Source organism: Zonotrichia albicollis, chromosome 8 (genome assembly GCF_047830755.1).
Source record: "Zonotrichia albicollis isolate bZonAlb1 chromosome 8, bZonAlb1.hap1, whole genome shotgun sequence".
NCBI classification, from domain to species: domain Eukaryota; kingdom Metazoa; phylum Chordata; class Aves; order Passeriformes; family Passerellidae; genus Zonotrichia; species Zonotrichia albicollis.
In genome coordinates, this window is record NC_133826.1 from 6546867 (window position 1) to 6566884 (window position 20018).

Genomic DNA, 20018 nt, shown 5'->3' on the forward strand with positions numbered 1-20018 from the left:
TGAAGGGGGAAAGAGCAGAATAAAGGATTTCTGTCATGACAAAATCCCAGAATGATTTGGGTTGGAAGGAGCCTCAAAGCCCATCTCATTCCAGCCCCCTGTCATGGGCAGGGTCTCCTTCCACTGTCCCAGGTTGCTCCAAGCCCCATCCAACCTGGCCTTGGACACTTCCAGAGATGGAGCAGGCCAAGCTTCTCTGGGAACCTGTGCCAGGGCCTGCCCACCCTGACAGCAAAGGATTGCTTACTGATGTCCCATCTAAACCTGTGTGAAGCCATTCCCAGTGTCCTGTGCCCTGTCCTGATAAAAAGTCCATTTCCAACTTTCTTGTGAGCTCCTTTTCATTCCTGGAAGGGCTTTAAGGTCTCCCTGGAGCCTTCACTTCTCCAGGGTGAGCAACCCCAGCTCTCTCAGCCTGTCTTGATAGCAGAGGTGCTCCTGCCCTCTGACCATCTTCATGGACCCTCTGGGCTCCCTCCAGCAGGTCCATGTTCTTAATAAGAAACTCAAACATAAAACTGAAAACACAGTGCTAAAGCACAGGGCAGAGACACTGTAGCAGCCTGAATAAAGACAACTTTGAAATTCACAATGAAAACCTGACCTCTGTGTGAGGGATACAGTTCATGTGTATGATCTCAACACTTCAGTGAGATTTGTTTTACTGAAGAAAAGCAAAGGCAAACAAGCTGATTATTTTTATGTCGTTGAATTAGAATCTCAGAGTTCTTGCTTGTCTGGTATCCATGCAGGCTTCTGGAAGATAATTTGTTAGTGCTTTGAAATCTGGGTTAGCACTGCAGTTTGTACTGTGGAATTCAGTGGTTAAAGGGAGAGAGGGAACAAATGTCAAGCTGTGTGTTTTATTTCAGGATCTCCAGGATGAAGTAAAGAGGGAGAGCAGTAATCTGCAGAAGCTGCAAGCTCAGAAACAGGAAGCACAGGAAACCCTTAATGATCTTGATGAGCAGAAGGCCAAGTTGGAAGAACAACTTAATGACATCAGGCAGAAGTGTGCAGAGGAGGCCCATTTGGTAAGGTCTGGTGGCCAGTGCCCTTGGGGAAGCATAAATGCCTTGTCTTGAAGAACTCAGCCTTGCAGAGTTCCAGTTGTTGGGGCAGGAAAAAAAGCATTAATGAATAAATAGCCTGAGTGTCAAGGTTTTGTGACCAACAGAGCATAGGAAATACATCACTTGCTTCAGTGTTCCTAATTTAGTGTCAGTGTGTCAACAAACATATTGAGATCTACTTGTACACAAATAAGGTTTAAAGCAGAAATATCTGTGTTGGTCAGAAGAACAGCTAAAATGCTCTGTTCTTATTGAGACCCATAGAAAATTAACTGTTTATTCAGATATTATCTATAACCTCTGCAATAGCTATGAGATTTTCTTTTCTGGTCATAAATAATAGTATTTGGGTGTGTTTGGAAGTATTGTGCGGGTTTTTGGTTGTGGGTTTTGGGATTGCTTTTTTTTTGACTTGAAATACTGTTCATGCTTTAGATTGCCATGCTGAAGGCTGAAATAACAAGCCAGGAATCAAAGATTTCAGCCTATGAAGATGAACTGACCAAAGCCCAAGAGGAGCTGAGTCGCCTGCAGCAAGAAACTGCAGAGCTTGAACATTGCATAGAATCTGGGAAAGCACAGCTGGGACCTCTTCAGCAACATCTGCAGGATTCACAACAGGAAATCAATTCAGTAAGGCAGTGTGAAAGACCCACCCCCCAAAAATATTTTAAGCTGGAAACCTTTAGTGTGGTTTGCCTTAAGGGGAAGGCGTTGTTTCCTTTTTTCTTCACTGTTTGCTCTTGTCTTTAGTTACTTACACATGTAGTCTGTGCTGGTAGTTGTTAGGATTTTTAGAGGCTGACTTAAGTCACTCAAAATACTTCATGGTCTTTTATTAATCAAAGGGATTAATTTATTATAGTCCATAAATAATTTGTCATAATGTAGTGAATGAAAAATGGATGATGCAGATTTAAATTCTCTGTGTCCAGTAGTTATTGAAGTTTTCATCCTCCACGGTCTGGGGCATGCTCTCACTATTCTTTAATTGATGTGAAGTCAGTATAAAATCACTGATAGCATTTACTTAGTGCATTGTTGAGGGGGGAAAGTGAGGTGGGTGGAAGAAGAAATTGAGTTAAGATGAGACCCTGAGAGGGAGAGAGCCCTGTGCTTTGAAGTGGCTGCTGTTGCACCAACACTTTCAGTTTCTCTCTGTAATCAGGGATTTGTTATAACTTTGGTGATGCCTGAGCTTGCACACCCTTTCCTCATGGCTCTCCTTCCCTGTTGCCAGCTGTGTTGTGTATTAGCCACTCACACTGGTACCAGGTTGAAAACAAAAGGCAAAGCCTCCCTTTGAAACCCTAGAAATGGCTGACCTCAGGGTTGGTCATTTCACACAATTCACATCCGTAACTTGCTAACGAGTCTTACAACATCCATAATTTTAAAATATGGCTTTTAGTTTAGAAACTGAGAAGTAAACAAGTGGATTTTTTCATCATTCCATCACAGGTGGAGAGGTTATACCACTACAGTGTTTTTATATGGCAAGGGGTGCTTGCCATGAACAGATTTGAGACTGATAATATAAGTGGTTATGCTTGACTGTACTACAGACAATTTTTTTACTAGGTTTTATAACAGTACTTCTGACTTTATTGCTCTTGACTCCTAAATAAGGAACAGTGGGTGCTTTGGTGCTTTAGGCAAGATTATCTAATGGCTGGTCTGAGGTCAGATAACTTGAAAGGCACCTGGTGGTGTCTTTGCTGACACCCCAATAACTCTATTAGGTCACTGACCTAGCAGGGTTCAATGGGATTTAGGCACCCAAATATCTGGACTAGGTTTATTCTTCTGCATAACCTGCCAGATCCAGTAATTCCTTCATAACTGGCAGGTTGGTTGTAAATGTTTGCTTTAAGGCACTGCATTAATCATATTGCTGAAATAATAACAGATGAATTTAAGTGTCTGCTTAGGAAGATATACTTGGCTTTTGTAGACTTCAGAAGTCATGTGGGAGATGATAATGAAATCATAATGTTCCTTCTTGGAAGATGAGAGTTCTGATAAAGCCTTTTTAATTTGGAGTTTAAGGAAATTGCAAATACATAATCTAGGAAAAAAACCCAAACCACACACACACACACACACAAACCCCAGTCCAAAATAAAAATAAGAAAAAAAATAAGAAACCAAAACTCCCCAGCAAAACTAAACAAACAAAAAAACCCTGAAACCTTTGCAACTTTCCTGATGAGTTTGAATAGCAGCAAGTCTTGGTGTTGCCAGTGGCAGAGTCTTCTTCCTTGGCAAAAGGTGTGTCCTTCAACCAGTCTGCACTTCTTCTAAATAAATTTTCTGCTTATCTCTCAAATTTCCCCCTTTGATTGACAGAACAGGTTTTTATTATATTAGCTTTTGAAAAGAATATTTTCAGACATCTATCACCCACCTTATATTTAGGAAATATGCATTTAGGAAATATGACATTTACTGGCCTCCATGTGCTGCCATACTGATGCTAATACATTTATTTCTGTTTACAGGTGCAGACAAAGCTTCTTGAGCTGAAAGAACTGGAAAATAACCAATTTAGCTGGCACTCTCAGCCCCATAGTACACTTGTTAATGGAACTGTGGATCATTCCAGTCTTAGCAACAGCAGCAGTGAAACTGCAAACCTTAATGAGAATGCTGAGAGGGAAAGTGTAGCAGAAGAGGAACAAACAAACTGTGTGTCTCCAGTGAGTAGTGTTTTGCCTGCTTGATCACGATGCATTGCAGCTGTGAAGTTGGAATAAGTTAAGAATGTACCAAGATTGATTATGTTTTTAAACATTTGCACCACTGAAATTTCAGGGTGTTTTTCTGAGGGACTGTGTTTCCACGTATCTGAAAGTTCATAAGCAGAAAAGGGGGTAATTTTAGTCTGCCTGGAAAGTAGCAGTGACATTTTTTTTCTCTGTATTTATTTCCAAAGTAAAATATCATAAATTGAATAGCAGACTTAACATTAAAGGAGAGCAGCTATCTCCATTTGGTGCAAAGAGAGCAGAATAAGGAAAAGTATAGAAAATCTAAAACTGTCTTGCTTTGAACGTTCCTCCTTATGTCTCAGTAGATTCGTGATTGATTTATTTTTTGAAAAACTTTTACAGGGTTTATGAAACACTAAAGTATGGGCTATAATAAGCATGAACCTCTTGAAGTATGCTTTTGTATATTGTATGATTCTATTTAAAACTTAAAATTTTATTGTGCAGTCTTGTATTTACTTATTTATGGTGAATTGCTTTACCCTTGTACAGATAAGGAATAGTCCTGAAACAGCAGTCTCTGTAGGAGAAGAGAAAGAGACCCCAGCTGCAACTGTCACCAAAAAAGTGAGTTTATTCAGCTTTGGGGGAGGAAAAAGTAGGTTAAAAAAATCCTGGTTAAACTGTTTCAGGTTTGCATGATGATCATACAACAATAGAGGAATAATTGTCACTTCCTACTGGTTTTGTTTAGTGTGATGTCTTGAAAACATTTCATCTTGTGTAGCAGGCAGGTTGTTGAACAATATTTTGGATCTCCATTGATGAATTATATAGAATTCTGGCTGTCTCTTTGCCTTAAGCTTTAAGAAACCACTGAATGGTAACAGGAGGTGACATAAGTGTTTTCCATCCTTGCAAGTCTTTAAAATTTAATGTGTTTCTCTCTGTCTGCATTGCCCAGGAAGATCCATTTGATGCTGAGTCTCATCCCTTGCCTGATCTAGTTTCTGAAGCCAGCTTAGAGTTCTTCCAGTCTGACCCTTTTGTTGGCAGTAAGTAAATATTTCTCTCCAAGTGCAGATTTGCAGAAACAGATTTTGTGTGAATGCATCAGACTCATCTTCACCTTGAGACTGCTCTTTATAGAATAAATCCGAGGATGTGTGGCTGACAGGAGCCTGGAGCCAATAGCATTACAGAAATAGAAGTGATAGAAATGAGAGTTCTGGGGTGTTTCTCCTTCCTTCAGCTGGACTTCCTAATGAGCTCTGAAAATGTCTCCTTTCCCTCATTGCTCCTCCTGAGGACTTTTCCCCATCCCCTCCGTGCCTCTGCCCTGGTGGCATTTTGGCTGCAGAGGTGTGGGCAGGCTTGTGGTGTGTGTGGTGTCAGTGATCTGAGTGACAGCCCCAGTGCACAGAGGTCAGCAGAGGGTTCTCTGGGCTCTGCTCTGGGGAGGGTGTGGGTGGTTCAGAATGAATGGCTGTGGCCTACTTCTGGGGAGTTTGGCTCTCAGAACAAGGTAATGCGGAGCTGCACCATCTGTTCATCTTGTGGAAGTGCTGGGCTTTATTTTAAGAACTTGCCATTGACGAATGATGTTGCTCTGCTCTTATTTTTTATGGAAGGAATGATCTGCCTGTATGGAACCAATTGGGAGAGGGGAGTTATTTTGAATTAACTGCTGAAGCAGATGTTTTCAGCCACATTAATATGATTTTACACCCTTTCAGATCAACATGGTCTGATCAATTTAGCTTGTATTGCTTTGAAAGGAAAATAAGCTAAATTTGTTTCAGATCACTTGGCTTCTGAAAGAATGTCAGTGCAGATTAAATATTTTATGAATAAATTAAACTCATTTAAAGCAGCTTGAATGTTTCTGTGTAGATACTGCTTGATTTTTGTTTATATTGAAGTGGTCTTACAGCACAAGACAAGGCTTTTCTTTCAGAAGAGGAAAGGTCTGTCTGTTAAGAACCAAACTTTTAGGCTTTGAGCACTCAGTATATTCAGGAGTAGATACAGCTAAGAGACAGGATATCTATCTCTCAGATGAACATGAGAAAGTAGAAATGAGTTGGGATCATGCATCCAGTACTGAAGTGAACACTTAGGAGCTGCCATCCACGGTGTGTGTGACAATTAAATAAACCTGGGACTCAGTAGCTGGCCTGAATTACTGCAGTGGTAATAATGCAGAATGTGGGTGTTTGTGGACAACAGCCAACGGAAATGCAGCTTGGAGATGGCTGATTCTCTGTGTGTTTCATGATGGTAATAAGCTCTTTAATGAATATTTGCTTTTCTTTTGAATAGGTGATCCCTTCAAAGATGACCCTTTTGGAAAAATTGGTAAGTAACTTTATAACTCATAATGTGTTTGTTTTTCTAAATGGTTCTTGCTAGTGGGGAAAATTGTCACCACTTTCAGAGAAAAGAAGTAGGTGGAAATGCCACAAAAGGTTGTGATAGAATATATGTGTGACATTAGCACCTGTGTAAAAGCCACTTGTGTAAAAGCTTTTCAGAGAAGTCCATTGCCAGTGAATTTGGCTCTTCTTGGAGGTTCCTTAGCTGAGATTTAAGTATGTGAAGGTGATGAACAGAAGCCCCAAACACTTGCTGCCTGTTTTATTTGCAAAGTACTAGAACTGTGCTCTTTTAAAGGCTCTTAACATACCAACTTCCTTTAGAGTCAAGTATTGAACTGGTGGGAAGTCTCTGTTTAGATCAGCTCTATGGGCAATGTCATTGGACTTTTTGCTTGGTCCTGAGTGAAGTTACTGGTGGCAAAAAAGCCAAATAACCAGTGGGAAAGCAATAGTAAAATAGGGTTGAGCACCAAGTGCCAAATAAGAAACATCCATTGGGCTTGGGAAGTGCAGGAGAGGAGGGCAGGAGAGTTCTTAGGAGCGTTAGGCTTTGTAAAATGCTTCATTTTTAGGGGCCTGGTTTTAGAACCAATATGCTGAGATGATTCTGGAACTTCTGTTTCCATGATGTGCAGAAAACATTGCCTTGTCTGATATTTTGAATCACAGAATACAAATTATTCACAGGCCAATTTCCTACTTCAAAGGTCCTCGGGCTTAAATGTGTCACTTTGCAGCAGTATGAAAAAAAGGTGATACATTGTTTAGTTTTTAAGATATCAACTAAGTAAAGCAAGCAGAAATATTAGGGAGATGTTTGCTTTTCAGATCCCTTTGGTGGTGATCCCTTCAAAGGCTCAGACCCTTTTGCAGCTGATTCTTTCTTCAAGCAATCCTCCACCGACCCCTTTGTGACTGCTGGCCCTGATCCATTTAGTTCTGCAGACAACAGTAATAATACCACAGTAAGTCTGGTCTCACACCTTTTGCTGCTTTCTCTGTGTGATTTGGATAAAATTACCTGTTTTGTACATTTAGACGTGCTTTAAAAAATTGATATTCAGAAATCATATAAAGGTTACCTCTGATCCCCCAGCTCTGTCTTGTCTTTTTGTGTCCTATTTTCTAGAAATAGTCACAGATGAAATAGAAGTAAAAATAAAAACATTTTTAAAATATTCAATTGTGGATCTTCATTGCTCCACAGCTAAGAGCATTTGACAGTAATGACTTAAGCTCTGTTAAGCTTTATAGCTCTCCAACAACTCTATTAGTTGGTGGGACATAATAAATGGAAAGAAAGTCAGGATCAGCCTCACCAGGTTATGCTCAGACACTTGATTTTTTTTCTCCACACTCTATAAGATCAAGAACTATGTGCTGTATTTTATCTGAAATCTGATGTGGTGTGTGGGGTTTCCCCTCAGAAGGGTCACATTTTTCTATAAGTGTATGTTTAGGTTTTGGTGCAATTTGGGTTTTTTAAAAAAGAATCACCAAAGGTCTCTTGTAATGTGGAGATGCCTACTGAATGTACCTCTTTCAGGACTACTTCAGTCTAGCTTTTAGCTCACATTACAAATGAGCTGTGACTGAATACTCTTGAGCCTTTAATAAGGTAGAGTTGGACATAAAATTCTCTCTGCTATAGACTAGAACTTGTTGGATATGTAATACTTAAAGCTGATAGACAAACAATTTAAGCAGCTGAAATTCTTCATGCATTAGCTTTGTCTCCATTCTTTTGCCATCTCCTTTCCTTTCAGTGCTGTTTCTGTTCATGCCTCACTTCCAGCTTTGTGTAAAACATTAAACATGCATAGACATATACAAAGCTCAGATACATGTGGGTTAAGAAGCAAGTTAAGTGGCTGTAGAGTGTACCTGGGGTAGACCCACAGCAGCCAAGAGTGAGAAATCAACTGCACCTGGCAGTGGTGGTGCTGCCCTTGCCCATGGTGTGCACATTGTGCAGATCTCAAGGTCCTGTTACACACCACAGCCTTCAGAAAAATCAGATTTCTACAGTTTGTAGTACTCAGCACACTTTTTCATATCTTTTTCAAAGTCTTGATGTTCTAATGTAATCAATTCTTGACCTTATTACAGTCCTAAGGAACAAAAAGCCAGGGATGTCAGAGCTGTGGTGTGGGATTAGCAGTGGATCCTTGAGATCTGTCCTTCAGAACTGAAGTTATGCATTCATCCTAAGTGCTTTTCCACACCTCTCTGGAGTGTTGAAATCTTTGATCTCCTTGAAGATGGCTCTGGTTGTAGAAACCTGAGACCAAAATGAGCAGTAGATATTGCTGACTGTTGCATTAGCTGTTACCAGTTATGTTGCCCATATTGTACCTTGTTTCTATCCTTTCAAAGTATTAATCAAAACAGAGAGGAAGAGTTTCTGTTAATAGGCTTGTTTACTGGTGCTGATAAAAGCTATTTCCAGAATGTGTTATCTTACAATTTCTAAACTAAAATAAATGGTGACTGTATTCTTAGATTGAAGAATCTTTTAAGCTGAAAACAAATTTCCCTCCAAAGGAATTTTTTATTTTAGACAGAGATATCAAAGAAGAATGACCCTTTTGCTCCTGGTGGAACCACTGTCACTACATCAAATGATCTAGGTAAAAGTTGATTGTACATATCAAGCTTCTTGGGTTTTATTTTTGCTTTTGCTGGCTTTTGTTTCTAATCTTTTAACTGAATTTGCAGCAGAGCATTATAGGAATTTCCCATGTGTTCTGAATTTTCCCAAAAAGTGTGACATAAGGTGCCTGTTTTCAGGGGGGACGTTTATAACCCAAAATTGACTCTATCTGTAGTGTGTGTCACTGAACACTGATTCCACACAAACTCTGCTTTATTAAAACTGCAGCAGTTCCTGATCTAAGTGTTTGGGCTGTTTGCATGGTCTGTACTGCTTCCCATTAGGGTTCTTTTCAGGGATTTCATGTTACTGTGTAAGTGACATCAGGATAGTTCTGCACCACAGGAGTAGGTGTGGAATACAGTAACTCCTCCATTGAAATTTTTTACTGCTCAGGTTTGCTCCTTCTGTGACCCTCTCTCATCTGAGAGCTAAAGATGTTTTAGGGAAGGCTCTCAACTCCTGTTTTCCTAAACTGCACTGACAAGTGATAATCCAAAACAGGAGTCTATGTGTGATTTTGTATTGTAAACCTGTTCATTTTAGTTCTAGGGCAAAAATGGTGTTTTTTAGAGATGCAGAAATGAGTATGGCACTTCCTGCTCTATTGTACAGTAGCAGCTTCACATATTTTAGGCACATGAGAATGAAAAGGTACTGTTGAATTAGACTGGGATGATATGAGGTTCAGGTACTTGATTCCACAAGGGGGTCTGCAGTCAGAAAAGAGCTCTGGTTCATGTTCATATATATATATATACACACACATAAATTTATATATATATATATATGTCTGTATATGTATGGGTGTATGCACACAAAAAACACCTCTGTGTGTATACATACATGTATCCCAGTAGAACATTTCCAGTAGTATGCTTATTTGATACTTACAGTGGAATTTAATATTTTTTTATGTAGGAAAACTTACCAGTATTTCTTTTGAATTATTTCTTGTTCAGGACATTTATTGTTCCTAATTGGAATTTGACACTTAAAGTTTTTGAAAAAGTTACTTAACAAATTGAATCACTCACCACATAAAATACCTCACTTGAATTACTTTAAGTTGCAAAATATATAATAGTTGCCATTTAGTAGTAATAGTAGTGGGAATTTTTCTTTTCAGTCTGGTTTTTTTTAAGTTTTAATTTTATTCTTGGCTTGATTTGTGTATTTAGCTACAGACCCCTTTGCCTCCCTGTTTGGAAGTGAATCCTTTGAAGGTGGCTTTGCTGACTTCAGCACGCTGTCCAAGGTAATGTGGAGCTGCTGCTGCTCACAGAAAATCCATGAAACTGCAGTGACAAGGCAAAGCTTACTCAGTTTCATTACAGTTTTGCCACTACTAAACATTTATAATGGCTGATTTGCTCGAAAAAGAGGTTTTGATAGCAAATTGTTCTGAAATTCTGTGAAGAATGCAATGTAATCTTTTTGGCTTGATAAGTGTTTTCTCTCTATTTCCAGTGATGCTGTAATTTATTTATTTATTTGTGAATTTGCTGATTTTAGCAGCAAAAGTATTACTTTTGCATGATTAACTGCTTTCAACTTTATAGTGTTATACACAGTAACTGTTCCTGATTTTTCTTGCTGTTCAATCTTCTGGAGTATGTGGATATTTGTGAAAACAAACAAAAGTATTTTCTTTAGCCTTAGTCCAAACTTTCAGTTCTGATTTAATACTATATTATTGAAGAGAATATCTGGTAGCACTGCACTGAAAATGTGTGTGTTGCTGTTTTGCTTTTTGAAGGCCAACAATGAGGATCCCTTTAGCTCTTCCACATCAGGCTCTGTAAGCAGTGTCACCATAACTAAAAACTTGTTTGAGGAAGCACCAGCTAAAAATGAGGATGTTCCTCCTGCACTGCCCCCTAAGACAGGAACTCCCACCAGGCCCTGTCCTCCACCACCTGGTAAGAGCTGGCACTGACATGTGCTCACAATCAGCTGCTTCACGTTGGCAGAGGGAGAGGAGTCATGAGGGGAGGGTAAAGGGTCTCAATTTAAAATAAACGAGCAAGATGTGAAACAAGTCCGTTCCTGATTGTTTCCTGAAAGTTTTGCATGGTGTTTGGCATCAGAGTTTGAAGACACAAAGGATTTAGAAAACAGGAAAAAAGACTTGTTAAAAGTGTGTGCAAGAACACAGCATAGCTGCAAGTTAAATCGTTGCTAATGTGCTACACTGTGAATCTTGAATTAAATTATGCTTAAAGTGAGAATTTAGTGTGCTTTGTTCATTGCAAACACAGATGGGTTTAATGGAAAATGAATTAAATAGGGTTAAAGAACTGGCATAGATTTTCAGGTTAACTTTTTCTAGGTGGCCTTGCCAGAGGTCTGTGGCAGAAACAGTAATAAAGCCAAGTTCCCTGGGCTGTTTTCTCCTCAGTGACAGAGGAGTTTCTGGGATGTTCCATGGCACAAACCACTCTGCTTTCCAGAAAAGGTCATGATTATCATGCATAACAGCACCTTCTTGTGCTTGCAGCAAGGCCATATTACAACAGGCTCCTCACTCTCAATTTGGTTTTGCAAACATAGGAGAATCTAATATTCCTTTAAAATTTTCTGTCCTCTGTTTCATTGTCTTTAAAAATTCTACTGCATCATTTGTTTCACTGTTACACTAAGGGGATGTGTTTTAAGGTGTTTTGAGAAACTGGCATGAAAGTTAAACCTGTATTCATCTTTTCCTCAAAAGAAAGGGAGCACAGTAGATACAGGAGTGCTCATACTGAAGTTTAAACTCAGCTGTTTGATTTTTAATGTTGGTGTGAGATCTGGTTCATGCTAATGCCTTGCAAGTCATCATTTCCATAGTAAATAATATTAAAACAGCTGACATGGCAAGTGGTGATAATTTGAATGTTTGATGTTGGTCCTTATTTAAACATAAAAAGGATTTCTGACTTGATTCTATGGGAGTGGCTGTGACATGGTGCACTTTTGGAAGGCAAGCTTCTAGGGGTGGAGCAGCAGCTTCCTCAGCAACAGATAATTGGGAAAAAAATAGGTGGTTTTGATATGCACACTAAACATGTGATTATCTTGATAACCATTCCAAATTAATTATATTCCTAATAGAAATAAAATCTGTTTACTTAAATATAATTACTTCTAATTACTTCCTGGGTTTGATTTGAAACAATGGAATGCTTTTTCAATGAAATACCGAAAATCTTTCTTGTAGTTCTTCTCTCTGCTGGAAAGTGTGTAGAAGGGCTATTGCCTCTGAATTCTGTTGCTTCTCTAGATACTGATAAACATTCCCATTTTTTGATTTTGGGGAAGATTTGTTGATTGTGTATTTTGTATTCTTACAGCTATTAACCCTTCCCATGCAGAAATAAAATTCCCTGGTTGTCATTTGGAGATGCTTGTCCCACATTTTTCAAGAAATAGGCAGGCATTATTTGTGAATAACAGAACTGTAAAATCATAGAATGGTTTGGGCTATAGGGGACCTTAAAGATCATTCAGTTCCAAGCCCCTTCTCCAGAGCAGGGGGCTCAAAGTCCCATCCAGGCTGGCCTTGAACACTTCCAGGGATGGGGCAGCAGAATGATACATGGATACAACATCATCAGTGAGAGAGATGGCAGGGTTAGCAGGGAAATGTCTAAGTAAATCATATGTTTCCCAGGGGATGTTCTCCAAATCTCTAAATCATTGACCAATGAGAATCTCTTTTCCTCTTATGAAGTAATTTTAGGTTAATTTTCAAAAACTTTATGTGAATTAATAAGCATCTTTGTTCAAATCTGTAGTTTTTATCTGAAATGGAAACAGAAGCGAGTTCTAAAATACAGCCACTGCAAGTGTGGAACCACAGAATTCAGGAAACTGCACTGAAACCTCTTGTGTAAACAGTAACCTACAGAGGGAGTGGTGGGGTGAAATTCAGCTCAGCTCTTCTTGGAAGTCATTGGGTTAATGTTCTCAATGCTGTTGAAAGTTGACTGGGGTTAAGCTGAAAAAACCCCGACAGAATAAGTGGGGGTTTGTCCTTGGTTCTGTTTATTTGCAGCTTCTTAGGCAAGAATTAACAAAGCAGCTCAGCCTGTGGTTGCTTGTTATCATCCTCCTTGTTTTAAACTGCAGAAATTCCTGGTCTTAGCATAGGGAGAGGACATGGTGTTTTGAAAACTTATAAATGTAATGTATTTCTGCTCTCTGAAGAAAATTGTGCTAACTTGATCCAAAGAAATAATAAAAGAGCCTTGCTGGAATGATCAAAGACAGCTGATAACCAGAAAACAATACTGTGCTGACAGAATAGGTGCTCAGAACTGTTAGAAATTCTCTTTCCAAAGCAGTTAATTTATATATAACTGGGTTCCTGACTCATTAACATACATGTGTTCCTTTTTACCTGATTACCCTTTCAGAAAGTGTGGGCTGTACCCTCATTTTTTAAATTGGCAACCCTTCCCCTGAAACTACAGCTCCACTAGTTTGTGGGAAGTGGTTGCATTCTAAGTAGCTTTTGAATGGGGTTTTTTTTTTACTAGTTGTGGCATGTTGTTACCTGCTATCTGAAATTCATTTTAAATTCATTTTAATCTAAGGGAAAAGACCTATCAATCAAATAGACTCTTCAGATTCCTTTAAGTCGAGCGATCCATTTCAGCCTTTCCCCACCCCAGACATGCCCAAAGAACAAGAAGCAGATCTATTCTGTGATCCATTTGCTCCCACCAGCATCAGTAAAGAGGCTGACCCCAACAATTTTGCAAACTTCAGTACTGTGAGTAAACACTTTTTACATTTGTTTCAGTATAACAGCAGCTTTGAAATGTTCACACTGAAGTCTTCAGGCTAATTTAAATTATTAAAACAAATCCCATGTACACAAGGGATATTGCTTCTAGTTAAAACAGTGTTTACATTTAGTTTACAGCTGAGGCTGTCCTAAAACAAAATGCTGCAAAATGTTGTAGTTAATGTTTAAATTGCATTGGTTTTATGCCTTTTCTCATAGAGGCCTTCTAGCTTTTAGAGGAGAGGATTTCAAAAATATCTATGTTCTAGGGATTATCCATTTTATCAATGTGTGCAGCAGATTTAAATTACAAATCTATAACAAGCACACTGTTAACTATCCAATTAAAAATAAACCAAAATGTGATTTTAATTTAACTGCCACTAAACTGTTTGGTCATAATTTTAATGTACTGAAATACTGATAAACAGCCTCATAACAGTGTATGTTAATGAAATATAATCTGATGAGTTTTGAATGGTTAGTAAATTCCAAATTTATGCACAATGAAGTAAAATAGTAAGTGTCTCTTTATAACCAGAATTCATTTCATAGAAGTCGTGGTGTCCAAGCAGTAGAAGCAAATCTAAAGGTTTGTGCATGCCTATATATTATTTTTTTTCTTTTGAGCTTTTGCAAGTAGAAGTTTTGAAAGGCACCATCTCACTTTCAATCCTGTTAAATGCAATTTGCATTTACAGTATCTTGACCATACTGCTCTCTCTGTTCAGGCCTAATAAGCTCCATGCTTGATTGAAGTAAACTAAGGATTGTCAGGCTCTCAAAGTAGGCTTGCACTGGTTGGTGTGTCTTGGAGCATGGTAACTTCTGAAATGTGGTTATCCATCCATGGCAGCAGTTAGGGAGACTGAGAAGTCACTTTGAGAGGAGTGGCAAAAATGTTTATTGTCTTTGTGAAGGAAATAGTGTTATTTTCCAGCTGCAGTTACTGAAAATACTGAGTGCACCATGGAGAAAACTGAGGTGTTTCTGCTTTTATTTCCCCAAGAGCAGCTCAGGGCAGAGATCTGGAGTCTCTAACCTCTAACCCTTTCAGTTAATGCTGGGACATCCGTGAGGACAGGGGCTTCACCTACCTCTTCATTTTTCTGCATGTTTGCTAGGAAGAGACTTTAGCATAATCTTTTGTGTTTTATTTAAGATAATTCCCTTAGCTCTCTCTGATTTATAATCATTGTACCAGAGGTATTTAGTTCACAATCAGTTCTCATCAATATACATGGAAATAATCTGTTCTTTTTTTTCCCTCTAATATCATGCTGACCTTTCTCTGTATTACTACCAGCTTTCTAATTCCACAGTTACCCTTATCATTTTGCTGCTTCTTGGCAGCAATATTTGTCATCTGCACATTCAGAAACAGTCAGTCTACAGCTAAATTTTTGCAGTCATTTTCTCCTGGAAAAGTCATCCCTAATGAAAGCAGGATAAATCAGGACAGCCTACAGTGTGAATAGGAGTGTGCTTTGCAAAATGTTCTCCTGATTTATTCAAAGGTTTTCTTGTATGGACTGGTATTTAACCAAATAAAACTGTATTTAAATTATAGCACTTTCTGCTCAGTAACGTTTTAGAAACTTAATACTGAAATTTGAAACATGGCATATTTCATTAAAATACATCCTTTTGATGGCTTCAGTGCACTTCTTAGTAGTTAAACCTTAGACTAATCCAATATAGTCTATTACAACTACAAAACAAGTAATATTTGAAGACTAGAATATGTACAATTATTGAAAAACTAATTGTCCCTTAAACTGACTGTTTGGACAGTAATAATTATCACTGTATTATTAACCTGTATTATTTTGTCTTTTAAACTTGCAGTATTCTACTGAGGAAGACATGATTGAATGGGCTAAGAGAGAAAGTGAGAGAGAAGAAAAAGAAAGATTGGCAAGACTAAAACAGCAAGAGCAAGAAGACTTGGAACTAGCTATTGCACTCAGTAAATCTGAAATATCAGAAGCATGAAGTCTAGAATAAGATTATCTGATGTAAACTGTTTTGTCCCTTTCCTGAGTACCTAACCTATTTAAATGTTAATCAGAAAATGCATATATACAAGAAACTATGAAAGGTTTTAAATTTCTGAAAGTGATGTGAATGTTTCTGCTAAATTTAATCCTTTTGGTTGTTGTTTGAATAATTGTTAAGTTTAGCATTCAATTTCTCTCAAGTTTTCAGGAGAGCAAAGTACTTTTCCCAGCTGAAAGCAAATCAGTTTAAAATGCAGTTAGAGAGATTGGGGTTTGACTGTAATCTATCAGCAGTTGGTAATTGAGCATAAAGTGAACACAGCAATTATTCTGTCATGGCTGACTGTCTCCCATCAAGCAGTTAGTCACTGGAAACCTTTTCTTCTTCTGAAGGGGTTTTAGTAATGCCAGAGTTGGAGAGTGCTTTATTTTATATGTATGCATATAGATTCTTTTTCTCCTCATTGAAGATTTTATGTTGGGTTTAACATAGTCTTCATGAAATCTCCATCAGAAAGAGTGTGTCTTTCTGAAACATTTGTTGCCTTTCCTGCATGATCATAGGTTTTAAGACAGACCTGTTATTTTGTTTTATAAAGCAAATTAAACTGAAAATTCATGTGCATTTGCTGTTGGCTAAGGTGACTGTCAAATTGTGAGACCCCACTGCTATTTTGAGCCACATTTGCCTGTGAAATATGCAGCTGAACTGGCAAGCTAATGAGTTCCATTTGAAATAGGATTGAAATTAGAAAGAAAAAAACAGGTAGTCTGATTTCTATTTTTTTTAACCACAGTTGTTTTCTGTATATGTAATTTATTGAATGCCAACTGATAGTTGCACCTTAAACTGAATGATTTCTGAATGGTCACTGAGTCAGAGTAGGATTGATAGAATGTTAATGAAAATAACTTAATGAAAATAACTTATTGTTCATTTTGAATGAATTCTATTTGGAAAATCAGTTTCATTAAAATAATTCCAAAAAACAAGAATCTTGTGCCCTATCTAAGAAAAATGGATGGCAGCAGCATAAACATCTAGAAGGGGTTTTTTTCTTGCACTTTTAACCTGTGGTATTTCTTTTGAGGAAATGGAAGTGTTTCAACACAAAGCACTGGGGCAAAGGGGGAGAACTCAGCCACACTTCAGTATATTTAAGCTCTTCCCATTACCTGTCAATGCTGCTGTTGCACGAGTTTGAGGGGGTTTTCAATTTTTCAAGAAAAAATGAGTAACCTGACTGGGATGGTTTTTCTTTTGCACTGGGAGATGAGCATTTGAACACCTGCTCAAAAAAAAGTAACTTAAAATTTTGCAAGTATTAAATAGTTATAACTTATCTTATACATCTTTGTAATGAGTGTACACTAATCTTGCAAATCATATGCTTAACTGGATTACATAGTTTCTTATCTTTTGTTAAAAATGTATACTCAGTGGACCAACACAATATTATATGTATATATTATATATATATATTCCTGCTTTCCTTTATGGGATTTAAAGTTTTGAGTCATTTGGTGTTACATTTCATGTTACTGACTCTGACTATAGGACTTTTACTCAGACTACCAACAAACCACTGCTGTGAGCTAAATGGCATTACTTTATGAAGTTTTAACTGTTTGTTTTGTTGGTTTTTTTTTTTAAACAACTTGTTCAGGTGGGATTAGCCTCTATTTATAGACTTCCCTTTTGTTTAAAAATTCTAACAATAGCCTGTAATTATGAAGAAATAAAGTTTAAGTACATAAATGTGAGCTGTTTGCCTGTTTTTTCAAGAGGGTGCTGTGAATGTGAAGCATTGTGTGAAGGCCTTTGCCTGACACACCTGCCATGGGTCACCTTCACAGGAGCAGGATCCAGTGCCAGAATTGTGTTGTCTTGTGTTATTTCCTCAGTAACTTCTCAACAGTTTCATTTACCTACCTAAGTTTGAATTGGCTGTTTCAGAATTTGAATATTTAGTAAATTTATGACTTCAGTATTGGAGTGTTTTAATTGTTCTTTAGCTTGAATCTTCTAAGTCATTGTGTACAAACTCATGGTTTTGTGTTTACAATACTGACAGAATGGTAATTTAGATGATACCAGGTTTAGATAACAGAGGGTAAGTTTGGGAAAGTAACATATTTGTTCAAAATATTGCAACCAAAGTCCTATTTTCTTCTTATGGAATTCTATATCATGTCAGTGAATACATTTGAAAATAATTCATTGTTAACAGAGTGAACAGGAAGATTGGCTTTCAGAGGCCTCCATTTTTTCTTATAAGAAGAAAGAAAACAGTGGTTTTCCTTAATGAAAGATCTTTTTTGATCTTTTGTGGTAGGCAGAGTGGAGTTTAGTTGCCCATGTTAATGTTATTGAACTCTTGAATTCTCTGCAGAATTGTGTTTGCAGGGACCTCTGAGGCTTAAATTAGAAAAGGCACAGAAATAAAGAGGAAGGGAGGGAAGAAAGCATAATGTTATCCCAGAAAAGGTGGGAAGGAACTTGTAATTCCTCAGCTGACAAGCCATCAGTCAGTAATACCCTGAAACAGAAGGAATTTTTATCCACAAGCTCTTTAGAGAAATGAGGAGTAGCAAAACATACGTCAATAACAACAGCTGCATTCCCATTCCTTGCTCAGAATACTTCAGAATTCCTGTGGTGCCAAAATGGAGACATCTGGAGCTGCCTGGACTTTAGATTTTAACTGAAAACAAAGAGCATTAGTTTTTAGAGCAGGTGATAGAGGGGGAAAATGCTGCATTGTTTGGATGTGTGTTCAGCAGGTCAGGATGTTGTTTCTGGTTATCTCTTGCTGATTTAATAAGTGAGTATGGACAAACCACTTAATGCAAAGCCATATCCTGTAAGTGATAACAGGTCTCACAGTTATTACATAACTGCTCTAATCTGGAAACACAACCTTGTGCAGAGTAAAAGGAATTTTGTCCCATTTTACTTTTGTATCCTGTCGATAGGATCGAAGTTATGAGCTGTTTTCTCTGTTGGTGTAAGTAGCCAGTTGCAGTCCTATACAAATAACTGGAAATAAATAAAGTATTTAACAGAAGTGCTGTTTTATACAAGATGTTTGAGGGTTTATTTTGCTGGTAATACAGGGAGAAATTCTTGCTTTTGACTTCAGAGGTCTGTCCTGGCAAGTGATCCTGTAACACTGCAAGTTGTCAGCTCTCTCAGGTTTGCATGTGCCAGACTCAGTCTGATCCACACAGACTGATTTTCCTGTGTGGCCAGAATTACTCTTTATTCTCTTGAGACTAGCACTGAAATGTTTGTATTCAAAGCCAGAAGGTCTTTAGGATGGTTTTCCATAGAATGCAGTCTCTCCTGAGATGCTACATGAACAGGTGTGGTCACTTACAAAGAAAAAAGTAATTTTAAAAGACTCAGTGGGTTTTTACGTAAAATCCTTGTAGAATTTTTTAAATACTTACTTAACCTCCTTATTTTTAAAATTAGGGTCCTTGAGTTCCAAACATTTCTGAGGATTTTGGAGTGTGAATCCCATTTTGGGCCCACATTCAGTAATAATTTTTACTGAATAACTAACTCAGTTGAGGTTCAAATCACTGACCCTGAATCCTGAAAAAGGTAAAGTACTTGTTGAATGTTAAACTCACATATTTAAATTCCTCAATTTTCTTTAATATGCTATCCATTTAACTTAAAATATTTATTTTATTTTACTGTCAGATATTCAAAGCAGAGCTGTTCTCAAATATACGATACTATTAATTAACAAAATATACTATACTATTAATACTACTAATACAACATCTAATTCTAAAAGTTGTAAAAAGCAATTTAGAGTATATTTTGGTGTTTTTATTAATAAAAATGTTATTTAAGTTAGCTGTGACTGGCTACTGACAATGGGCTGAAGTGCAGAACTGCACAGGAAGTCTGGCCTCATTGTGAACGCTGGGAGCTGGAATGTATGAGCCTCACAATCCAGAAAATGGAATTTATGTAAACAGGTGTTTTATTCTGGAAAACGTGGGCTTGCATTTGTACCAAAGCAGTTCTTCTGGCAAAGAAAGCACGGGAAGGTGCTTGTCACAACTCTTTTTGCTATCCCTCACTGAGCTAAAACGCTTGATTTAGTGGAGACAATCATGACTTGTTGGCTGGTATCAGAAGGGGGAATCATCCTTCAGTCCCTGGGTGTCTGCCTCTGCCCTGGGAGCAGCTGGAGCGTGAGCCCGTCCTGCCACCCACCCCTTGTTCCTCACGTCACGAGCCGCATTGTCGGTGTGCAGCTAATAAATTCCTTCTTTTTTTAACCTTATACACCCACCGTTCCCGGTAATGTGCCCATTGTTTCTTTATGTCAACCCAGTCCTTCTGTTTGTCCTGCCACTCCCTCGGCCGTGTATACCTTTGCCTTCCTTTGCGTTGTTCATTTCCTTG

The 20018-nt window shown here is 38.0% G+C and overlaps 1 protein-coding gene across 6 annotated transcripts in view; it reads left to right on the plus strand.

Annotated features, from left to right (window-relative positions):
- EPS15 (epidermal growth factor receptor pathway substrate 15) overlaps nt 1-17353 on the plus strand; it is a 68175-nt gene extending 50822 nt beyond the window's left edge. For 4 of the 6 annotated variants that reach the window (XM_026790471.2, XM_026790472.2, XM_074545804.1 and 1 more), the window contains 12 exons: nt 873-1034; nt 1509-1706; nt 3575-3772; nt 4337-4411; nt 4749-4839; nt 6107-6142; nt 6991-7127; nt 8723-8792; nt 9997-10073; nt 10575-10737; nt 13396-13574; nt 15438-17353. In XM_026790471.2, the coding sequence (XP_026646272.2) occupies nt 873-1034; nt 1509-1706; nt 3575-3772; nt 4337-4411; nt 4749-4839; nt 6107-6142; nt 6991-7127; nt 8723-8792; nt 9997-10073; nt 10575-10737; nt 13396-13574; nt 15438-15584 (1533 nt within the window). In that variant the 3' untranslated portion in view covers nt 15585-17353. Of the gene's footprint in view, nt 1-872; nt 1035-1508; nt 1707-3574; nt 3773-4336; nt 4412-4748; nt 4840-6106; nt 6143-6990; nt 7128-8722; nt 8793-9996; nt 10074-10574; nt 10738-13395; nt 13575-14144; nt 14182-15437 lie in introns of all 6 variants that reach the window. The other 2 variants (XM_026790473.2, XM_074545805.1) reach the window with 2 other exon arrangements.
- Nucleotides 17354-20018: the final 2665 nt, after the last annotated feature.